The following is a 23,868-nucleotide window of genomic DNA, read 5'->3' as shown; positions in this document are numbered from 1 at the left end:
TGTTGTTTGAGGAATCCAAGATGGTTGTGTGAGCGAGTGACTTGGGAGGGAAAGGAAGACAGACGGTAGGAAGCACAGAGCTGAGGAATGAGTCTGGGCCTGTAGCTGCCACCTTCTCTCTCCACTTCCTGACCTCTGCCCCACTCTAGGCCTTGCCAATCACAGGGTTGGTCCTACAGCATCTCAGAGAGTTGGGTTGTGCTCACCCTCTTGTGAAGAGCTGACACTCAGCCAGGGGCAGTCAGCAGCCTGGCCTCCCAGCCTTCCACACCCAACTTCTGAGGGAGAAGCATTTCCCATATCAGACTGGGGTGGGTGTCAACCCCAAGCCACACCATTCTGAGGTTTGAAAGCCTTGCTTGAGACTGAAGCCAAAAGAAGCAGCTTAGCTTCTGTCACCTTGCGTCTGTGGCAGGGAGGGCAAGGTCAGAGAGCAGAGGCAGGGACCCGAGGAGGCCTGGACGGGTCACTTGAGAGCAGGCCACCACTCCATGCTGTTCCCCTTCTTTGCTCTCCCTTCAACTGTTTTTTGTTTGTTTGTTTCAATATGTCCTTGTGTGTGTGTGTGTGTGTGTGTTTGTGATAAGTGTAAACCTTCAGAATATAAGGTATAAGAACAAGCCAGGCTGCTCAGACTTCCTCCACCTGCTCACCAGTTCATACTGGCTGCATCTGTGGCCTTCCAGCTATCCCCTGCAGCTATGTTGTCAAAGAAATGAATACGGAAGCCACGTGCAAAATAGCTCTCTGTTCAACCAATGGTGCCGGCAAAACGAGACAGCCACTTCAGAGGAACGAAATCAGATCTGTATATTCCACCCCACACAAGATCAGTTTAAACTGCACCAAAGACCTTGATTTAAAACCTGCAGCATGGAGACTTCTAGAAGGTCTAGATGTAAGCAGGAACTGATAAGTAGCAGGGTGGTAGTGGCGTACACCTTTGCTCCAGCACTTGGGAGGCAGAGGCAGAAAAATCACTGAGTTCAAGGTCAGTCTGGTCTACAGAGTGAGTTCCAGGACAGCCAGGGCTACACAGAGAAACCCTGTCTTGAAAAACCAAAAAGAAAAAAGAAAGAAAAGAAAAGAAAAGAAAAGAAAAGAAAAGAAAGAAGCAATGAGTGCTGAACAGGGTGACTCCTGCTGCCAGGGTTCAGTGGTCCTGGTGGGTAACCGCCTTCCTCTAGAAGGAGGTCTGTCCTGCTGGCTTCTGGTTGCCAGAGGGGGCATTGTTCCCATCCTTTGCCATAAAGATGTTTATTAGCCTGTCCGATCACACAAAAAACTGCAAAAATTAAACACCATAAAACCCCAAACTAACAATCAACAAATGTGCTAATGCAGTGTGGACCTCCTCAAAAGAAGATACACAAATGGCCAATAAGCATGTTTTAAAAATTAGAGGCAAGCACATCTCTAAGTTTGAAGCTAACCTGCTCTACAGAGTGAGTTCTAGACAGTCAGGGATACACGGAGAAACCCTGTCTTGAAAAAGCTAAAAAAAAAAAAAAAAAAAAAAAAAAAAACACACACACACACACAAACCAAATCAATAAACAAAAGATTTTAGCAGGGCGTAGTGGCACACACCTTTAATCTTAGGACTCAGGAGGCAGAGAAAGGAGTGGATCTCTGTGAGTTCGAGACCCGGTCTATGTCGTGAGTTCCAAGACAGTCAGAACTACACAGTAAGACCCTCGAAACAAAAACAAAACAAAAAACAAACAAGCAGAAAACAACAAGAACAGAAGTTGTTTAACACCTCTGACACCAGGAAAATGAATACTGAAACTTCTTTGCTAACTACCTCACCCTAATGGTCACCATCAAGGAACCTGACAACAAATGTTGGCACAGATATGGAAAAGGGAAAATCCCTATTCCCTGCTCGTGGGAGTATGAACTGGTGTGGCCCCTAGGGAAACCGTATAAAGGTTTATATAAGTTTAGAACTACCGTACGACCCAACTCTTAACACCCCAGGGCATGTACCCAGGGGACTGTAGCATACCACAGAGACACTTGCATATCTGTGATCATTGTTGCTCCAACAGAGTAGCTAGGAAGCATTATCAGTCTAGGTGTCCATCTACTGAAGCCTACGTCAGCCTAGGTGACCATCTGCTGACGCCTAAGTCAGCCTAGGTGTCCATCTACTGACACCTAAGTCAGCCTAGGTGTCCATCTACTGACACCTACGTCAGCCTAGGTGTCCTTCTACTGATGCCTAAGTCAGCCTAGGTGTCCATCTACTGACACCTAAGTCAGCCTAGGTGTCCATCTACTGACACCTACGTCAGCCTAGGTGTCCTTCTACTGATGCCTAAGTCAGCCTAGGTGTCCATCTACTGACGCCTAAGTCAGCCTAGGTGTCCATCTACTGACACCTAAGTCAGCCTAGGTGTCCATCTACTGACGCCTAAGTCAGCCTAGGTGTCCTTCTACTGATGCCTAAGTCAGACTAGGTGTCCATCTACTGACACCTAAGTCAGCCTAGGTGTCCATCTACTGACACCTACGTCAGCCTAGGTGTCCATTTACTGACACCTACGTCAGCCTAGGTGTCTGTCTACTAACACCTACATTAGCCTAGGTGACCATCTACTAACACCTACATTAGCCTAGGTCTCCATCTACTGACACCTACGTCAGCCTAGGTGTCTGTCTACTAACGCCTAAGTCATGACACGGCGGTGCAAACACAGGGGAGACCTGTTTAGCTGCAGAGAGAACTGAAAACTCCAGGAAAAAGGATGGAGCTGGATAGCCGTACATTACACAAGATGGCCCAAGCTCGGGAAGGAAAAGCTGCATGTTCTTTTCGTTTGTGGGTCCTAGTTTGTAACGTATACGCATGAGCAAATGAGGGGAAATGTGGGTGAAACACTAGAAAGGAGACAGAGAGAGAGTGAAAAGAGGTTCTGAGGAAGACAGGGGTGGCTGAGTGCACAGGATGCACGTGACATGAAAGCAGAAAGCGGGGGTGGGGGGACTGGAGGAGAGTGGGAGGGTGGAGCCCAAGGAGGGGGGAGAATTATCTGCGATGTATTTTATTCAATAAGCCTGCTACGATACATAACTGTTTGCATTGTGTTTGAAAAAAACCCCTAAATTTTAGAAGTATTCGTTTTCTTAATGATTTATTTACTTTTATGTGCGTTGGTGTTTGGCTTGCATGTATGTCTGGCTGAGGATGTTGGATTCACTGCAACTGGAGTTATGGACATTTGTGAGTTACCATGTAGGTGCTGGAAATTGAACCCAGGTCCTCTGGAAGCGCCGCCAGTGCTCTTGACCATTGAGCCATCTCTGCAGTTCCCTAGAAGTGTTTCTTAAAAGTATAAGACTGTGACTAGGCATGAGAGAGCACACCTTTAATCCCAGCACTCTAGAGGCAGAGGCAGGTGGATCTTTGAGTTGTAGGTCATCCTGGTCTGCTTAGAGGGTTCCAAGACAGCTAGTACTACATACCGTTATCTGCTTTTCTCTTTCAAGACTTTTTGTGTTTATGCATATTTTGATTGCATGTATGCCTGTGCACCCCTGTGTTCTTGGTGCTCACAGAAGCCGGAAGACCGTGACAGACTTGAAGCTGGAGTTACAGATGGCTGTGAGCCACTACATAGATCTGGGAATCAAACCCTGGTCCTCTGGAAGAGCAGCCAGTCCTCTTACCTACTGAGCCATCTCTCCATGTTTTGGAAAAACATCATACAAAAAAAAAAATCTGGTTTCATCTGAACCATTCAGTTCCCATTCCATAGCTTGGGTTCTTCATCCTGTCCTTGTGTGTCTGGGAATACTGGCTCACTTGGTTCCTGTGGAGAACTCTGGTTCCAAACACAGCTGTGTTTCTCTGTGTTAGACTCTATCCTCCAACACTTCCAACACTGCTGTCTGCACCAGTGTCACAGCCCCAACAACCTCATCAGGGAGATTTAGTTGTATTCTTTCAGACTGTAATCCACACACCGCAGGTGGTATCCAATGCCTTATGAGTGAGGTTTTGACAGGTGAAGAGCTTTCTGGGGCAGAGGGAAAAGAAGGGATGGCAGGTGGGAGAGGGTGGTGTGTCCACCACAGGGGCTCGAGCTGTTCTTCGCATACAGTGAAGGGAATAAGAGGGTTCATATGGGAGCTGTGTGGAGTGGGTGAGAGGAGATGACTGGGAGGGTCTTGAACATGAACTGGAACTTGGGATTCACACGGCAGGTGCTTAGGAATCTCTAGAAGTATCAGTAGTGTCCCAGTTAGATTTTTTTTTTTTAAATCAACTTGATCCAGGTTAAGGTCATCTGGGAAGAGACAACTTCAGTGGGGAAGCTGCCCTGTAGACAAGTCTGTGGGGTATTTTCTCGACTCATGATTGCTGTGAGGGGAGTCTAGTTCACTGTGGGTGGGTTGTGTCACCCCTGGGCAGGTGGTTTTGGGTGCCCACTGTATAAGAAAGCAAGCTGAGCAGGTCATGGGAAGGAAGTCAGTTAAGCAATGCTCCTCCATGGTCTCTGCTCCGGTTCCTGCCTTGGCTTCCAGGATGAACTATAACCTGTAAGTCAAACAAACCCTTTCCTCCCCAGTTGCTCTTGGTCATGGTGTTCACCACAGCAATAGAAACCCTGCATAAGACAAGTAAGAAATGTGGATACTGTGAGACAGAAGCCAGTCACGAGACAGCTCTGTACCATCCGAAGTGGAGACACTGGGATTCCCCCAGAGTCAACGTGGGTATGTGAGCACACACTCCCTGAGCTGCGACAGGGGTGACATGTCTCTGCTTCCTGTTTCTCCCCCATCAAGGGCAGTTTCCGGCTCCAGCTTCAAAAGAACAAACACTCAAAACAAAGGAAGTGGTCCTCAACCACAGGAAGCAGGAAGTGTCTGCTGGGTCCTCGGCTGGAGCCCAGGGACAGTGGGATGGAGTCCGTGGCCCTGTACAGCTTTCAGGCCACAGAGAGTGACGAGCTGGCCTTCAACAAGGGGGACACGCTCAAGGTACAGAGAGCTGGAGCCGGGCTGATTGGGCTAACAGGGTTGGTGGGGTTGGAATCAGGGTCCAGGATAACCTTGCTAGTCAGGGCTGTGAGGGACACTCAGCTGAGCCACCTCTGTGTCCCTCAGTTTCTCTGTCTAGGAAATGGGAATAGTGATTACCTCCCTTTGGGGTCATTGTGAGAGTCTGAGGCAGCTGCCACGGTGCCTGGCAGGAGTTCGTTCAATTCCCCAGTTTTGTACTTTAAAACAACAACAACTGAGAGAAAGGGAGTTAGAGAGAGAGGGTGTGTGAGAGAGAAAGAGAGACAGAGACCATGTGTGTGTGAGACAGGTGGTCCAGAATAAGCCGACATCCTAATCTAGTGGGGCCAAGATAGCTGGGATTTACATGTCCAGCAGTAACGTGGGGAGAGGGAAAACAGAATGATATACTTCCTTTGCGGTGAAACACTGGCTGTTAGAGAGATGGATGTGTGAACTATCTAGTTAGAGTGCCCTTACTTAGACATTTGCACACAATGGAAGGGCCCAGGGGCCACAGTCAAGACCTGGGGGAGGGGATGGTCATGCTAGGTCATAGGCACTGGAATGCTAATAGCCTACCCTGTGTCCTCCGTTGCCCCTCCAGTGACCCACTGGAGCAGCAGGCCCAGGGCTAGGTGGCTACCACCCTGAGCCTGGCCCCAAGAGTCGAGCATGGGGACAGCTTCTCTGAAGCTCATCCATGGGACCCATGCTCAGTGTGGAGCTCCTGGGTCAGGAAGACCATTGCCTGGCTGCAGCGAAGAGAGGCATGGGGAGGTATCTGCATGAGCTGAGTTCAGAGTGGAGTCTCAACTTTTATTGCTTTAACTCTTGGGTCTTTGTTCAGTCCCTTGGGTGTCTGAAGCTCTAAGCTGGGTTCAAAGGTGGCACCCTTCTTCAAGGCAAGGTGCTGGCACCTGCATCTTCCTAAGCTGTTGGCCCTGGGTCCTGTGCACTCTCAACCCACTTTGAATCTGCCTAAGTTGTTGGCCCTGGATCCTGTGCACACTTAACCACTTTGGCCTGGGAAGGGCCTGGGCCAAGAGACTCTGTGTGGATCCTAGTTTACTTCAGAGGCCTCGGCTACTCTGGAGACCAGCTCGGGGTATATCCTCACACACACTTGAGACTGGAAGGTAGCTGGCCCACAGAAAGTAGGAATGCTGTGTGGAAGATTCTAGCCCGGGTTCAGAGGGCCCAGTGAGGTCCCCAGGAAATTCTGTGAAGCCTGATAGCTTCCTCCTTCACAGATTCCCAAGAGGAACAGGGAATCACTTTGTTAAGGGTCTACTGAGAATTGGAGTGAAGAGTTGGGGAGGGGAATACAGCTACCCATCACAAGCCATGAGAATAGGGACTTGGAAGCCCAAGGCGGGAGCAGCTTGCACAGTCGGCTTTCAGTAAGGGGGTGGGTAGGAAAGCAGAAGAGCGCATCAAGCTCAGGGGGCTATGGGTAGTCGGCAGACCTTGGGGAGCTGCATCCCATTGATTCATTTGACAAGCACTGGGCTACTTAGCCAAGCTTCGCTTGAGAGCACAGGCAGAGAGGCAGGAGGCTGGGGACTGGGAGAGTCGCCGTAAGCAGGGAACACAGAGCAACTTTTCAAAAGAGGTGTGGAAACCTGGGCACTGAAAGAACTGGCTGGGGAAGAGGGCCCAAGTCAGACAGGGCTCTCACAAAACCCTGAGGCAGGAGCTTGACCTGTTTGAAGAGTCTGACAAAACTGTGAGAGGGAGGGGAGGGGTCCGGGTCTGCTGGGTGAGCAGAAGGGACAGACGGGACACAACCGTAGTTCCGACAAAGAACAAACTTCATGACCAAAATGACAGTAATTTATAAAGAGCTCTTGCTTTGTTTTTTGGTGAGACAGGGTCTCACTAGGTAGCAAGGTTGTTCTGGAACTCACTATGTAGACCAGGTGGGCCTTGAACTCAGGGATCAGACTGCTTCTTCCTCCCCATTGCTGGACTTAAAGACATTTGATACCACACCCAGCTTTAAAGAGCACTAGAAAGTGTGAGTGTGTGTGATGTATATGTATACTATCACACACACACACACACACACACACACACATACACTATTCTGACACAAGTGGGAAGACAGACCAGGGACACAAGCAGAAACTTGCAAGAGAAACAAAGTGAGCGGGTGGCTGCCCAGATGCATCAATGACAGACACTGTGTGACTGGTGTCTGCTGCCCATTCTGTATGACTTCGTTGTATTTTAATTAATTTATTATTTTGAGACACAATATCATTATGTAGCCCTGGTTGGCCTGAAACACACAGAGATCTGCCTTCCTCTGCCTCTCCCTCCAGAGTCTGTAACTGAACATGTTCACCACCTGCCCAGGACTTTAAAAACTTCCCTTTGAAGAACATCAAACACACAAACAAAGCTTCCAAGGTTGTTGAGAGTGTGGAGAGGTGTGTACTTCCTTGTGGGGTAGCAGATGGGTGAAGGGACAGATAGACATCTGGGAAACACAGAAAAAGTTTTAAATGTTTGCACTTGGCCTGGTGGCGTATTCCTGTAGATCCGGCATTTGTGGTGCTGAAGCAGGAGGATGGCTTGAGCCTAGGAGTTTGCCTGGACAGCATTGCAAGTCCTGTCTCAAAATGAATAAATGAAAAATAAGATAATATGTTGTATGGTCCAGAAATTCCCTTTATAACCAGACAGAGACCTTTCTTTCACCTACCAGGACTCTGGAGTATCTAGCAGGTTCTGGGTCCTAGTCTAGGGTCCTGGTCTAGACTCCAGCTAATCATCAGAAAGAAAATGGCCAGGTGGGCAGGGCTGCCACTTCCAGGCAACACCACAAATTAGGTACAGAAGTCATCCTGAGTGGGCGTGGTGGCACAGTCAGTGATCCCAGCCCTCGGGAGGGTAGGTGTAGCCCTACCACTCCACGTAAGAATTCAGCACCGGCTGGGTAGGGATTGGGCGGAAATCCATCCTCCCCACCCCAGAGCACCGGAAATCACTGAGGGTGCAGAGCTGTCAGGACTATTCCAGCACAAAGTCACATTCTTTTTGTTTATTTGCTTGTTTTCTTCCTTTTTGTAAAACTGTAATATTTACACTGTGTGAGGGCACATAGGCCACAGAGCACTTGTGAAGCTCAGAGAACAACTTGGGAAAGCCTGTTCTCTTCTGCCACCGCGTGGGTCCCAGGGACTGAGCCTAGGTCATTGAGCTCGGCAGCAAGTGTCTTTGCCTGCTGAGCTCTCTCCCTGTCCCTCTTGTTTGTGAGACAAGGTCTTCTTGTGAAGCCCAAGCAGTTTGAATTCACTATGTAGCCCAGGCTAGCCTCTAACGTACAGTGATCCTCCTGCCCCAGCTCCTCAGTGCTGGAATAGAGGCTCATGCACTACAGCCTTCCACCCCACCAGGGCAGCGCTAGGAAGGCGCTCAGGACTTTGTGCATACGAGGCAAACACGCTGCCTCTCGGTCCCTCTTCAGAGTCCTTGCACAGGCTGGTTCTGCAATCCTTTTTGTATTGATTTTCACCAGCTCTGCTTTAGACCTGTTATAGACAGGCAGGAAACCGCAGGATAGGAGGGTGCATCCCCACCACTGCAGTCGGCCACCAGCAGCCAGCCGTGGTTACAATGAACCGGATTGCCATGTTAGTGCTGTCCACCACACATCTAGATTTGATTTCCTCGTCATTTCAACCCGTTAACACATGTGTGAAATAGTATTCAGTATTTAATTCTAAGATTTTTGGCTTCACATTGGATTTGACCCCAGAGTGCTTCCCCGCCTCACTGTCGTCTCCCCCGGCTATCTGGAATTTAAAAAGATTACACCCATGTGTCCTTTAGCGGCACTTCCTCTCTGGCTTCTACGCTGTGTGCTGGTGTTCAGCCCTTCCCCTGTTGGGCTCTGGCGAGTGTCACCATGTCATGCCAAGTAGTGCCAGCTTGAAGGTGAAGTACAACTTCCTCTGCAGGTGCTGCTCAGAACATCTAGAAGGAAACCCCCTGGCCCACAGGCTAGCTTGGGACATGTGGCCCTGAGTGAGTCTTACCAGGGATGAAGGCCCTCTTTGACAGGCAGTGCTTGCAAAGTAGATAGCTAGCTAGCACCCTGCCACTGTTTGCTGGAGGAAGAGCCCGACACTATTTTCTCTCTCTCTCTCTCTCCCCTCTCTCTCTCTCTCTCTCTCTCTCTCTCTCTCTCTCTCTCTCACACACACACACACACACACACACACACACAGACACACACACACAGACAGGGAGTCTCTCCATGATTAGCTTGCCTCAGAGACCCAGGCTAATATCCCCCTGGAAAGCTGATGGTACCCATGCATCCTGGCAGCCTACCCCTGAGTCCTTCCAACTCTAGATTCCTACCCTGAATCTGAGCATCTCTCCCTGCCCCCAAGCCCTCTCCTCTGGTCATGGAGCCAGTGCAGTGGCACCCATGCACCCTGGCAGCGTGCCCCTGAGTCCTTCCAACTCTAGATTCCTACCCTGAATCTGAGCATCTCTCCCTGTCCCCAAACCCTCTCCTCTGGTCATGGAGCCAGGACAGTGCCCTTCAGCAATGCTGCTCTCCTGCCTCCAGCCCACAGCCAGACATACCAGCCTTCTTTTAAGGAGACAGAGGTGGGTCCATCTCAGAGCCTTCGCCCTGGCTATACCCTGTTCCCTCTACCCTGGATACTGTTCCCCCTATCTTTTCACCATTGGTTTCTTTCTCTTCCTTCTTTCCTTTCTTTCTTTCTTTCTTTCCTTTCTTTCTTTCTTTCTTTCTTTCTTTCTTTCTTTCTTTCTTCTTTTTGCTGTTGGAGGATGGAGAACTACAGTGTCTTACTATGTCACCCAAACAAGACTAGAACTTGGCAATCCTCCTGCCTCAGCCTTCTAAGTGTTGGGGTGACAATTATGGACCACCAAACTATCTGGTTCCTTCTTGTAAATTGGGGTATCTCCAGAAAGGCTTTTGGGTGTCACTCTAGGTACCCCTTTGGCAGCTCCTTGCCCAAACAGTGGCTCCCACAGCATTCTCCCCAGCACGAGGCTGCTGTTTTCCTTGGCTCTTTACTTCTTCACAGCACTACTGCCCTGGGTCACAGGCTCCTAATACTGCATCCCTAGGACTCCTGTAGTCTGCACCCAGTAGGTACTCAGTCAAGAGCTGTCAGTGACTGCGTCTGGGGACAGTGGGGAGACCAGCGGCAGGTAGGGCCAGGGGTGGTGAAGACAGGCTCTGTACCTGACCTGGGAAGCAGGGCTTCCCTGAACTGTGTTCCCCAGGGAAGTTCCCAGAGCTCCAAAGGTCTGGGGTTCCATCAACAGTAAGAATTCAGCAAGGTAAGCACAGAAGCACCTTGGTCTCTATAAAGAGATGGGAAGAAGCAGGACTGCACATGGCAGGGGTTACGGGCACAGTGGCCTCTTAGGTACTACAGGATAGGACATTGTATGGTGTTGGCCACAGCTGTGCCCCTTTGACAGACAAGGACGCTAAAGCCACAGCTCTAGGGATGGCAGAAGTAGCAGGAGCTCAAGAGCACAAGGACGTCTGTCTCCAGCTATGGCCACTGGGGAGACTTGGTTTCATTTTGAGTGAAAGTGGTCCCGAGCCAGCTCCCTGCTTCCATCGGACCAGGGCTGCTGACCTTGTTCAGACCAGGAAGGAAGGAAGGGGTCAGCCCGGCTCCAGGGCCTCTCAGGGGGCTCAGGTCAGAGCTGAGGCACGAGCCCAGCCTTCCAGGTGCTTTTCACTTGTGGATCACACTGAAATACGTCTGTGTCCCCTGTTTCTATTATTCTGGTGGAGGGGTGGAGGGCAGCCAGCTCTGCAATGGCTCCAGGGACAAAGCAGGAGCAGAGAGTGGGGTGAAAGCCAGTGGTGGGCCAAGGCCCCCATGACCAGGCCAACTATGCTGTGCCGCGCTGGTCAAGTTCATTCCTTCTCTGAGTCTATCTGTGAAACAGCACTTGGTGATGTTCACCTTCTTCTGGTTGCTTGAGAATTGGGGTGACACAGGGCAAATGCATCCACGGGATGAAGTGTGCTGTCCCCTCCCCAGGGCTACTTTCTGCCCTTCAGTGGTTAACACAGTGATTCTCTGTCCAGTTCTGCCTAGTGCACCTGGGGTGACAGGGCCCAGCAGGCTTGGAGGGTGTCTGTGGAGTCCAAGCAACTGAACCAGAGCCTGGGAACTAGCTTCATCAGAACACAGCTCTTTTGTCTGTCTGTTCTCCTATTCCTGTACCCTCATGTCATCCCAAACATGAAATTCATGTGACCCAATGTTGGGGCTCGCTGACTCATCTGGGGGCCTACAACTTCATGTCACATCTTAGTGGTCAGTGATTGGCTGCTCTGGGTTCCTGCAATCAAAAGAGCTAAGGATCACAAGTCTACTCCCATTCCCTGAGGCCCCTGGGGCACCCTGGGGGTCTGGATGGGAGAGCACAGAGGCCGCAATGCCCTGTGCCATAACTGCAAACCTGCATGGGCTCAGCTGCCTCACCAGGAGGTACAGGCCTCCTGTGGATGACCGTCTATCTGCCTGTAGGCTGCCTTGGCCTGTGGGCTGCGACAGGGCCTCATCCAGAGCTCTGACCTCCGAAAGGCCTGGGAAAGGCTGCAGCCAGCAGGACCTCAGCAGGTGGCTAAGCATCCATGTTGCTCCTGCCTACAGATCCTGAACATGGAAGATGACCAGAACTGGTACAAGGCCGAGCTCCGAGGAGCCGAGGGTTTTGTTCCCAAGAACTACATCCGTGTAAAGCCACATCCGTGAGTAGTCACCACTGCCACCATCCACCTGGAGGCTATCAACCCCACTTTGTCCTGCCAGAGCCAAGATGTTTGGGATGGCCCTAGGTACCGCACAGCCCGAGGAGATGGACACTGACTGATGGGTCTGAAACTTGGGGAGGCTAGGAGTACAGTCAGACCCAGTGTCTCAGGCCTGGGACCTAGGTTCTTAGGAGGTGGCATTGAACATTGCTCTCAGAATGTCTGGGCCACTAAAAAGTCCTTGACCATCAGCTGGATATACCTTAAATGGTATCTGGGTCATTGGTCTGGTTCCAGGGAGCCAGGCACAGAGACAGAGGGATCAGAACAGTGGGAGACACAGGACACAGAAAGAATATGTGGAAAGGCAGACAGCATCAGGGTACCTCTCAGAAGGGGTGGCAATGAGTGAGACACTGAGGGGCTGGATGGGAGTTGGCTGTATAGACAAAGGCAATGGCTTAAGGCATTTTCAGGGGAAAGTAGAAAGTGGGAGGAAGCCAGAATGAACAGAGGAGAGCAATGAGCAGAACCAGTACAGGGGACTGGCCGGAAGAGCCTGGGGTGCTGAGCCAAGGGAGTGGGAAGCCATGGGGGTCCTGGGATGGTGTGTGTGTGTGTGTGTAGGAGTTCAATTAACAGGTGGGAGCTGTTCTGTGGTCTGGGTGGGAGGGATGGAGGTGCAGGGTGGGGCTCAAAGGGTATTTCCTCTGTGTCTTTTTTTCTGCTTGTTTCCAAACCTGCTGCTACCTCTCTACCTCCTCCGGCTTCCTGTTTGGGGTCCCCATCCCCAACCACCCTGCTGGGTCCCAGGCGTTCCTGCCAGGTACACTCCCCACCCACCCATCCACCCACCCAGAGGCAGGGGAAGGAGAACCAAGCATGAAGAGAGAAGAGCATAGCATGTAGTTCATGCTAGCCAGGCAAAGCCTGGGGCACATGCGAGCTAAGGCTGTGGTCATCTGTGTGACCTCAGGGAGGGCATAAGGCAAAGGCTGGAGGGCTGTGTGTGGAGTTTGAACTGCTGAGAAGCCCTGACCCTGGGCCAGGAGAGAGACTGCAAGGGCTGAAGTCCTGGGTCAGGCTGTCATGGAGGACAGGAGGAAGGAGGGTTCAACAGGGTACTCAGAGTCACAGAACCCAAACCCCTGGTGGCCTGGAGGGTGGCTCTGGCCACCTGTGCTTAGACCAAGCAGGATCTTGATCAGGTGCTAGCCAGATCCTAAGGGGCCTGCTGAGTAGTTGGCCCAGCTTGGTAATCTTAGGCCCTGCCTGAACCAGCTGTGGGGGACATTCCCTCTTGGGTGTGAAGACCCTAAATATAGGGGTGGGGAGAGAGGGCTGTAATTCTCAAAGGTCTATGCCAGGCCCTCTCTGTCCCTGAGCCCCAGGGTGTCCTCTGCCCCTGGACCACACTATCCCTACTCTCAGTGAAGTTGGAGGGTAGTGAGGTGATTGTGGAATGGTGGGGTGGGGGGTTCTCAGAAAAAGGATAGACCCCTGGGCCTACAAGTTAGAAGTTTGCCAGGGAAGACAGAAACAGACCCAGGGGTGTGTGGAAGGTAGGGAGTGAGCCATGCTACCATAGTGGCAGCTGGAAAAGCCTCCAGGTGGCTGTTCCTTCAGCTGCCCAACTGTGTAGGAGCTATCAACATCGTCTTACAGACCAGCAGAGACAAACAGAGATCAGGTGGCTCGTCCAACATCACTTAGCCGGCAAGAGGCAGGCTGGGATTGCAGTTAGATGGTAGAGGCTCTTCATGAGCCTGCAGAGAGGGACAGAAAACCTGTGAGAGCGGCGGTGTGTGGGGGCGGGGAACCTCAGCCTTGCTACGCAAACTCTCAGGAGACTCCAGGTCTCCCTGGGTTTCAGTTTCCACATCAATAGAAGAAGCAACATGATGTTGTCAAAGACGAGTGATGAGAACTGAGTGTTAGAACTCCAGGGACTGTTCCCTGTCCTTCAAGCAAGTAAACCCCTCCCTCTATAACTCACAGCCCACTGGACCCATCCCCTATGACCCTGTCACCCCCAGGGGTCCCACCTCTCCTGCTTGGAGACTGTATTAGTCAGGGTTCTCTAGAGTGACAGAACTTAAAGAATGAATCTCTCTCTCTCTCTCTCTCTCTCTCTCTCCTTCTTTTTTTTCTGTGTGTGTGTGTGTGTGCGCGCACACATGCGTGTCTGTATGATTTATTAGAACAGGCTGTGGTTCAGTTAATCCAACAATGGCTGGCTACGAATGGAAAGTCTAAGAATCCAGTAGTTGATCATTCCACGAAGCTGGATGTCTCAGCTGGTCCTCAGTATATGCTGGAATCCCAAAGTAGGCTCTAATGCCAAGGAGGGAATGAACTTGCTAACAAGGCAAGGGCAAGCAGGCAGACAGCAAAAGCTTCCTGCTCCCATGTCCTTACATAGGCTTCTAGCAGAAGGCATGACTCAGATTAGAGGTGGGGTTTCCCAGCTTAAAAGATCTGGATTAAAGGCATGTCTTCCTACCTCAGACATATGGATCCAGAGTAGATCTTTCCACTTCAAATTAAGTAAAATTCCCTCACAGGTGTTCCCTCTGTTTGGGAGTTTAGTTAATTCCAGATGTAGTCAAGTTGACAACCAAGAACAGTCATCCCGGAGACCCAGTTCTAATGTGTGGGTTTTGGAGTCCCAGCTGGCCATGACAGGCAGTCTGCCATTCCTGAGGACCCCTCACCTCCAGGCAATCCCCTCTAGATCTCAGCACACTAGCCCTGGTGCAATGTCCGGGGGTCAGTACACTGAGAGCGGCTGGCTGGCAAGGCTGTCGAGGCTGCTGCAGGACCTGGCCAGCCCCACAGATAGGAAGGACACCGGGAGAGGCTGTTCCTGCAGTCCTGTATCAAGTCTGCTCCTACTTGGGAGGGGCTCAGGAAAGGGAGGACACTATTACTGATGTCATCCATACTTATTTGGGGTGTGAGGACAAACGTGGAGCCTCATACATGCTAGGCCAGCACGCTACCACTGACCCACACCCCAGCACAGGTCTGCACTTTTTAACTTTTGAAAATTTGTCCTTGGCCAGTGAGATGGCCCGATGGTTAGAGACGCTTGCTGCCGAACCGATAACGTGAGTTCAGTCTCTAGGACTCAAACGGTGGAAGGAGAGAACTGACAGGCCTCTATGTATGTGGTATGGACATTCCCGCATGTGTGCCCACCAGAAACAAACATATTTTAATGTTAAAAAAAATCAAGGCTAGTTCAGTGGTTAAGAGTACATACTGGCCAGGCAGTGAAGGCACCTGCCTTTAATCCTAGCACTCGGGAGGCAGATAGGTCTCTATGAGTTCAACAGACCCAGGGCAAACACAGAGTAAATATCTCAAAAAGAACAAAACAAACAAAAAAGAGTGTATCCTGCTCTTGCAGGAAACCCATGTTCGGTTCCTAGCACCTACATCAGGCAGCAGCTTACAACCAGCACCAGGGGATCTGACACCCTCTTCTGGATTCACATGCACATACCCTCCTATGTATGTATGTATGTATGTATGTATGTATATGTGTGTGTTTATAATTGAAAATAATAAAAATAAATCTTGAAAGGAAATTCTTCTCTACTAGTCAGGCTGGGGTGTACGGGCTGGTGGAGTCCTGGAACCTGGCTTTTGTTTGTCTTGGGTGTGGGTTTGTCTGGCCTGGTAAGAAGTAGCAGAGACAGGTTGTCTTGGATGTTTTTTGCCTCTGCTGTGTAACCTTGATTTGCTTCTCCGCTTCTCAATTTCCCCACGTGGAAAATAAGACAATGGTGCCAGGGACAGAGGGCCAGCACTGCCTAGCTCTGACACTGTCCCCTCTCTGCACAGGTGGTACTCGGGCAGGATTTCTCGGCAACTGGCTGAAGAGACTCTGATGAAACGGAACCACTTAGGAGCCTTCCTGATCCGGGAGAGCGAGAGCTCCCCTGGCGAGTTCTCCGTCTCTGTGAAGTGAGCTCCGGGGTGGGTGGGGGGGGGGGTGCAGGAGTGGGGCAGACCTGGCAGGGCCCCTGGCTGGGTAAAGGGCTCAGAAATAAGCAGTCCTCTGAGCCCTGAAAAGCACAGGGAAATGTCGAGAGCAGACTGGGTGCACCCACAGCTGCCAGTCCAAGACAGCCAGACTTCTTGCCTGAGCAAGCTTCTTAGAGAAGGAACAATGCCCAATGAAGCCCCCAACTGGTACACAGACAGTGCTCCTGATAGCGTTCCATACTGTGGCAATGTTGAGAGGACAGACCTTGATGCCAGGCACTTCTAATTCTGAAACTGCCATTTTGTGGCTGTGTGGCACAGGACCAGTAATCTAACTTCTCTGAGCCTGTAAAGCAGAATGTAGTGTTTACTCCATAGGGAGGAGCTCACACCTCGTAGGATAGGGCCTGACCACAGAAGCTAACGCAAGGTTGCTGAACGGGGATCTGACTGTGAGGCTTATTAAAGATGAACGCAGTTGCTCTTTAGTCTGGTATAGCAGAATAGAACTGAGGACTGTGGGGTCGGCCCCTGGCCGCCAGTTCCGGCAGGTTATCGACCTCTCAGTTGCGCCAGGCTGGCTGGAAGCTGGGAGAACAGACTGGAGATGGCAAAAATGAGGGCTGCATGGTAGAGACAGAAACAAGGCAACGCGCACATCGGGAGGTTAACCAGGGACAGCTGCTGGGGTCTCTGAGCTGGGAGGCCCTCTTCCGCCTGGTGCCCAGGGGAGGCTTTCAGGCAGGGGGAGCTGCAGTGCCAAACCCCGCTGTGGGATGCCCCGGGTTGTGCAAGAGCCCTGATGCCAAATGGCGGGAGCAGCTGAAACAAGGGACAAGGCCTGGCTCACACTCAAAGAGAGGGGGTCATATGGCAGAGGGCCTGGCACACAGCTTGGGTTTTTCTCTCAGAGCAGTCCCTCCTGAGGGGTTCTGAGGAGGAAATGTTCCTTCTGTAGCAGGTCCCCCTGGTGGCTGTGAGGAAGAGGACTTGGTGGGGTGAGGCAACAGGAAGCAGGCAGCAGATAGTGTGCTGGGGAGGAGAGCTGTGGGGAGGAGGGCCTAGAGGTGACATGGCTTAGGACAGCAGGCCTACCCACAGGATCTACTCTGTTGCCTGGATGTTCCTGGAATGAGACACGCTACTGTGCTAAAGGGACAGAGGGAGGTGTGGCCTGTGTGTGGCTCTTCAAGGATGCTTGACCTCTGGCCAGTGGCTTTCAACAACAGGCCTACCGAGGACCAGGGCAGTGTATGACCCTGCTGCTCCTGTGGACTACGGTCTCTTCCTTCTGCTCTCATGGCCTGTGGGAACTGCAAGACCCACCGCAGTGGGGAGCGACTGCCTTGGGACCACATCGCGTGTCCTGTCTCCTGCAGCTGCTTAGCGGCCACCCCAGCCACTGGCTATTCCAGGAAGGTCCCCTACACTTTCTCCAGACACCCCAACTGTGCAGCAGCCATTGGCTACTCCGGGAGGGTCCCAACCACATTCCTCTTGCGCTTCCCAGAGACCCAGGCTGCCTTGACAGATTTTGGAGGGTAGCCCTGACTGGCCACCCTGGGACAGGGACAGAAGGGTAGAAGCCAGGGAGTATGATGGGATACACATAGACCCAGAACTTCTATCATGGGCAGGTGCAGGAGGATATCTAAACACAGGGGACTTACTCCAAGAGGGGAAGAGGCAGCAGTCAGGCCTTAAGCATGTGTGGGAGCTCTACTGGGGGCTGGGAGTATCAGGCACAGGAAACAGCATGGCGATCCAGAGGTTGTACGTTGAGGGCTGTTTGGATGGTAGCATGCCTGATTGGAAGGGCAGAAGGCAGTGTTCTGGGGCAGATTTTAAGTAGGGGAGCTGGGCCAGTGTGTGGTACTCAAAGAAACCCTGGCCCACACCCCACCAGCCCCTTCCCAAGGAGTCCTAGCCAAGCACCCATGTTAGACCCGGCCAGTGCTTCCCCAGCTCGGACCACCAGGTGGCCATCTCCACCCTCGTTTCCTCCCAGGCTGGGTCAGGGATCCTGAGACAGACTAATGTGTTAGGATCCCAGAACGGGAATGAGTCCCAGTTCCGACGTCTCCTAGCCCTGAAATCCAGACAAGTTATCCTGGGAGCCTCGGCTTCCCCGTCCATAAAGTAGACATTGGCATAAACAGAATTGTGTTCTGGGTGCACACTCTGTAACTATTGCCTGAGGTGGAACTGGAGGGGAGCACCTGCTCGGAGACCACTTCTGGCTCCTCTGCCCTTGCCCAGGGCTTCCCAGAAGACAACTGGTTGTGAAGGTTGGGAGCCCTGGTCTCACCCTGGCTTTGCCTAGAGCTTGTGTATAACTTCAAGCAGACTCTGGTCCTCTCTTGGTGGTCATATCCTCAGCTGTGACCCCGAGTCAACCTGACAGTCCACCCTCCCTGGCATGGATCTCCCACAAGTTCCTGCCAAGACACATAAAGCTGTTGTCCCAGGTGGCTTCGTGGGCCTTGGATACTGTGCAGTGCCATAGCACAGCTAGTTGACTGGAGAGGTTTCAGAGAGCCGACCCTTTGAACTCATTGACTGGTCCCTGTGTGCCTAACTGTCCCCACGTACTCCTATCCAGGCCACTGGAGGGTCTTCAGTGATGGGAGATGATCCCCAGTTAAGGTGCCTTGCTTCCTTTCTGGCCATGGGTGCCTTGGGGTTAGTGAACACTTGTCTGCACCACCAGACGGGTGCTACACTGAGTACCTGCTGTGAGCCAGGCCCTATCCCTGAGGCCACTACTAAATAGGACTTGCTCCCCAAATACCTGTGTCCTGGTAGAATGAAGAACTCGTGATCAGCAAATAATGGCACCTGGAGTAAATGAAGCAGGGCTGTAGATCCCAGTGTGTAGGTAAAGGAGGGGTGAGAAACTTGCTACTGACCTCAGTGTTCTGCCAGACTGTTTCCTGAAACACAAAGACCTGGCAGGGCCTCTCAAGGCCGGCTCTCTTCTCCCTGTGTGCTGCAGTGAGGACTCTCCACTCCCCCTTGTTCCCCAGTGGACGGAGCAGTGAGTGCCCAGAACTGACCCAAGTGAACCCCAGCTGGGAACAGGGGCATGTGGGCTCCTGCCCACCCAACCTCCCTTCCCCTCTCAGCAGTGGTTGCTGCGACCAGGCAGGAAAAACTCGATGAGCAAGACTGTCCTGACTAAGACCATGAGTTTTTTGAATGCAGGGAACTGGCTCAGCTTAGTCCCTTTGGGGGTTGGGGTCAGGGTCACAGAGTGGTGCCCAGCGAGGGACACAGGCAGTCACCTCCACAGAGGTGGAGATAGGTAAAGATAAGTGTGCCAGGGACTACTGCAAAGCCCTGGAGTCCAGGCTACACCGCCTCTTCTCCAGAACTCAGCTCTGGGGCTCGGGGACAGGGCGGGGTCCTGAGGAGTAGTGTGGGATGGAGGTGTAGAGAGACGACCCCCTTCCAGACAGCCTGGCCCCTCCTCAGCTGGGAAACAGGAGAAGCTACAGTGCAGGCCAGGTGGAAGGAAGGACAAGACATGCCACATACAGCCCAGACTGTCACATTTCCCAGCCCTAAGAATTTCCCAGCTGCCAGGTTGGAAAGTTCTACAACTCCTGGCCCCGTGCCCTGTCCCCCATCTCTCCCGTGGGATCCAAGAGCAGCCCTCTGCAAAATTCTCCAAGCCTCAGGCTCTCAGCTGCTTGCTCTCGGAGGAGCAAGGACTTAGGAGTCCGGAGCCTGCCCTGTCCCACTCCATCTTGCCTAGCTGGGCCCTGCACTCCTAGCCACATCAAGCCACTCCGCTGTTCACAGTGCCCCTCCCCATGCAGCTACCCCTGGAAGACCAAGGCCTAGAGAGAAGTTTGTTTACATAGTTCAGGCTGGCTTCACACTGGACTCTGGGATTACAGGTGTGAGCCGACGCCCTCTCCAGACTCTAGGGCTGGGCAGGGAGCGCCCCCAGATTCCTAGTGTTGTCTTCATCCTGAACCTTCAGCCCATCCCTGGGGCTGGGGAGAGAAGCAGCAGTGGCGGGCAAGGTGCGGCTACAGAACTTGGGAGGAGGATGGTCTCTCTGGAGGGCGCAGCCCAGGGTGGAGGTCTCATTTGGAATAATATCTGGGACATATTGTTCCGGTGGGAGTGACAGCTGCCATTGTCACCACCAATAATCAATTAGAGAGTTCCTCTGAGCATTTGTGATTAGAGGCAGCCCCACCCAGCCTTCCTTTTGTGGATTTCTGGACAGGTTAAGGCTGCACTCGGGCCTCAGTATCCCTTCTGTGCATAGGGTCAGGAGGCAAGACTAGCCCCCTGTGACAGGAAAGGGATCCCAATTCAACAGCTGCCACTGTGCCCACTCCCAATGGCACCTCTGAAGCTGCCTGGCTCTTCTGGTGTGCAACAGGTTGCAGGTTAGGCCCAGCCAGGTCCCTGGGCACAGTCCCTAACAGCATGGCCTGCTTTAGCGGGACTGGGGTAGACTTGGTACATTTTGGTCGCGTTGGTCTGAAAGGCTGAATGAAGAACTAGAAAGGAAGGGGCCGTTGGTATCAGAGAAGCTAGCAAAGACAAAAAGCCAGCTCTTGAATCTGAAGAGTTGGGTTTATCATGAGGGCAGTGGCAGCCATGGAAGGCTCTTGAGGGGAAAGAAAGGACATGGAATACTCAGAACGCCTGGGTATCTCTCAGGCACAGAGTTTGGTCAGAGTCTGGATGATCTTGGGACCCACTTCCCAGAGCACTGAGGACCGGGGGATGGGGGAGGAGAAGGTCAAAGTTGAGGGGATGCCAAAGAGGTATGAAAGACACGTGCCCAGAGGTACCCAGTGATGGTGCCAGTGTTGTTTGTCAGCTTTCTTACCCTAAAACTCTATGAAGTGTTTTCCCTATAAGAAAACTGAGGAATTCAGAGGAGTTAAATGGCTTGCCTGAAGCCACACAGCAAGGAAGCAGTCTTGTCTCGAACCCATGCCCTGAATCCCATATTCGACCAGGATGGCTTCCTGTATCTTTGCCTCTTTGACTTCAGATCCCCCCAGAGCAGTGCCTGGCTCCAGAGACGGGGCTAGGTCTGAGGCACTGGGTCTTCCCCGCAGTTATGGCGACCAGGTGCAGCACTTTAAGGTGCTTCGAGAGGCCTCAGGGAAGTACTTCCTGTGGGAAGAGAAGTTCAACTCCCTCAACGAGCTGGTCGACTTCTACCGAACCACCACCATCGCCAAGAGGCGGCAGATCTTCCTGTGTGATGAGCAGCCACTGCTCCAGGTAAAGATGGCACGAGAAACCCTGAGTCTGGGGAGCACTGCCTTGCCCTCCCCAGAAGCCCAAGTCCCCACAGTGGCACAAGTGTGGTCCCTACAGGGAAGGGGGAAAGACTGTAGAGAAGGTAGAACAGTGCAGAAGCTTCACCCTGCTAACACGGACTGAGATCGTCTAGAGTGAGCATTAGTGACAATAAGTGCTTGCTAGTGAACTACTGTATGGACACCTGCTGAGTCCCACCCGCCGAGCTGCGCTGTGCACTCTGATTTGGGTTTTGGCAGGATTTTTGTTTGTTTTGAGGCAAGATCTTTCTGTGTAGCCCCGGCTGGCCAGAATATGCTATGTAGTACAGACTGACCTTGACGTCTCTGTGATCCTCCTACCTCGGCCTCCCGAGCCCTGGGATGAGCCTGGTACTCTGTGCGTTATGCCCACCTCTCCATTCCCGTTACCCAGATGAGGAAACAGGGGCCAAGAGTGAGCCAGCTCAATGAGAGGCCCCTTCTCTGCTTCCCAAGGAGGAGCTGAGCTTGGACAGGATGTGGGCAGTGTGACCCCCTCAGGGACAAGGCCTCGCTGGGCCCCGGGTGCAGGGAGATCCATCCAGCCCTAGTCCTCACAATAACAACAATTTTCCTGCAGCCAGTCCTTTCATCACGGAGCCTGGAGCAGCTCTCGCTCTCATTAGGATGACGACACCAGCCGACTGGGTTATTAGTGCAGCTCAGTGTTTTGCTTCGAGGCCAGGACAAATCAAGACCTGGGCATAGTTGAACTTGAGCACTCCAGAGAGGGAGGGGAGTATGATTCCTGCCAAGGCTTGGAGAGGGCTGCTCAACTTTGCAGTCAGGCCTTGTGCTTTTCTCTTCTCTGAGGCCCTGCTATGTGACCCGGGGGTCATTTCAATCCTTAGCTCCGCCTTGGTTTCCCCTCTGTTCCACGGGACAAGCTAGGGGTTTGCTTTACCAGGAGAGACACACGGTGACTTCAGAGACCCGCCATGGTGCCCACATGGCTCCACTGCCTGGCCTGGTGAGCTAAGGGGGGGCTGGAAGCTCCTAGTTTCTGGGACCTAGTGTTCTAAACCTCAGCCCCTCCAGCTCACCACCTAGGCCAGCCCTGCCTGGTGAAAGGGAGGAGCCGATCTGACCTGTTTTCCTCTGTACTGGCTCTGCCAGAGCCCTGGGGTCACTATGGGGGGGGGGGTCAGGGTGAGCTTCTTCCTTCCTGGGCAGAGCCCGCTGATCCTATCACGTTTGGAAGTTCTGCAGGCTCAGCAGAGGCAGCGGGAGGGCCTGAGCTGGGACACAGCAGGTGCCTAGCAGGAACAATAGGGAAGACAGTAGGGCCCAGGAGGCAGAGATGAGCCCAAGCCATCCACACCCAGGACCCAGACCTGAGAGCAGATAGACAGTAGGAGTGGGGTTTCTACTCCCCCAAGCTTGAGGAGGCTGTGGCAGAATCTGCTCCTTAGTGTTTTCCAAGCCATGGACTCCTTCCAATGCCTGGCATCAGTTACCATGTTTATGTGGGCCCAGAGGTAGGTAACAGGACCCAGAGAGAGTTGAGCCTTAGTTCCACAAACTATGTAGCAGGGCTGTGAGCGGCAGAGGGCCTGTCCCATGTTCCCCAGCGGGAGAGCACGTCTTCCATGGGGCTCCTGGGGAAAGGAAGCTTGCTGCCTCCAAAGGCCACTAATTATTCTGCCTACTCCCCCACAGCCGACCAGGGCTTGCTTTGCCCAGGCCCAGTTTGACTTCTCGGCACAAGACTCATCCCAGCTTAGCCTCCGCCGAGGTGACATCGTGGAAGTTGTGGAGTGTGGGGACCAGCACTGGTGGCGGGGCCGGGCCGGTGGGCGGCTGGGTTTTTTCCCACGGAGCTACGTGCAACCGGTACACCTGTGACCCTGTAAGACCAGAGGAGTGATGCTCCGGGCTCAGCCTCTTCACACTAACCAGGACCGACGTTGGTCACCACCAGGATGGTTGTCGGGTTCATGATGCCACCCGCCACTGACAAGGCCCAGCCTCTCTAGGCTTGAGGAGCGACTGCTAATGGCTAGAGCCCCGCCCAAAGAGTGCTCCCCTTGAGCAGTTACCTGCCGCCCATGTTCCAAAAGCACCCTTCTGATTGTGCAAGTTGCAGGGAATGTGACTTAGCTCTGAGCAACCTGGACTTCCATGAGGGTGCAGGGTAGTTCCTCCCACTTCAACACCTTGGAAGCCCCTGACCTTACCCTACCAGCACCTGATGAGGCTCTATAGAGGTGAGTCCCTTCGGAAGAGGCCCATTAGGGACAGACGCCAAACAGTGGGTCCCCTCCTGTTGGCTACAGAGAGAACCCAGCCTGGAGGCATGGGCTCTGCTTGTTCTGGAGACACAGACAGCCTACGGCCTGCACTGAGTGGACTTGAAGTCCAAGGAGGTGATGCCTGGTCATCGAGGGACCCTGAGCTGTCTCTGTCCAGAGTCACAGCACCTTCAGGTTGGGAAAACCGGGTCAGATTTGACAAGGCCTGGCATGGTGGTAGGCTTTGGGGGAGAGAGGAAGAGGGAGAGAGGAAGAGAGAGAGAGAGAGAGAGAGAGAGAGAGAGAGAGAGAGAAAGAGCCCAGGTTGCAGGGGTTCTCCCTGAGTTCAGGCTGGCCCAAGACTCTTCAAGCTCTGAGCCTGGCATACCCTATGCTCCCAACCCATACCTGCATATTCAAAATAAAACATGAACCAGTAGACATCCAACAGAATCTTCCATATCTGACTTCTCTTTGTTTGTATTTGTTTATTTTTGTTTTTACATCCAGATCATGGTTTCCCCTCCCTCCTCTC

The 23,868-nt window shown here is 52.6% G+C and overlaps 1 protein-coding gene across 1 annotated transcript; it reads left to right on the top strand.

The window, feature by feature from the left end:
* The first annotated feature begins 4,795 nt into the window (after window positions 1-4,795).
* Window positions 4,796-23,786, top strand: LOC125409297 (GRB2-related adapter protein). Its single transcript, XM_048448175.3, has 5 exons — window positions 4,796-4,992; window positions 11,691-11,788; window positions 15,641-15,763; window positions 20,875-21,043; window positions 22,762-23,786. Exons 1-5 carry the CDS (start codon window positions 4,915-4,917, stop codon window positions 22,945-22,947), a joined length of 654 nt encoding a protein of 217 aa, XP_048304132.1. The 5' UTR covers window positions 4,796-4,914; the 3' UTR covers window positions 22,948-23,786.
* The last annotated feature ends 82 nt before the right edge of the window (window positions 23,787-23,868 follow it).

The sequence above is a fragment of the Myodes glareolus genome, chromosome 9, assembly GCF_982192425.1.
Source record: "Myodes glareolus chromosome 9, mMyoGla1.1, whole genome shotgun sequence".
In the NCBI taxonomy this organism is placed as follows: domain Eukaryota; kingdom Metazoa; phylum Chordata; class Mammalia; order Rodentia; family Cricetidae; genus Myodes; species Myodes glareolus.
This window is presented reverse-complemented; position numbering and strand designations above follow the sequence as displayed.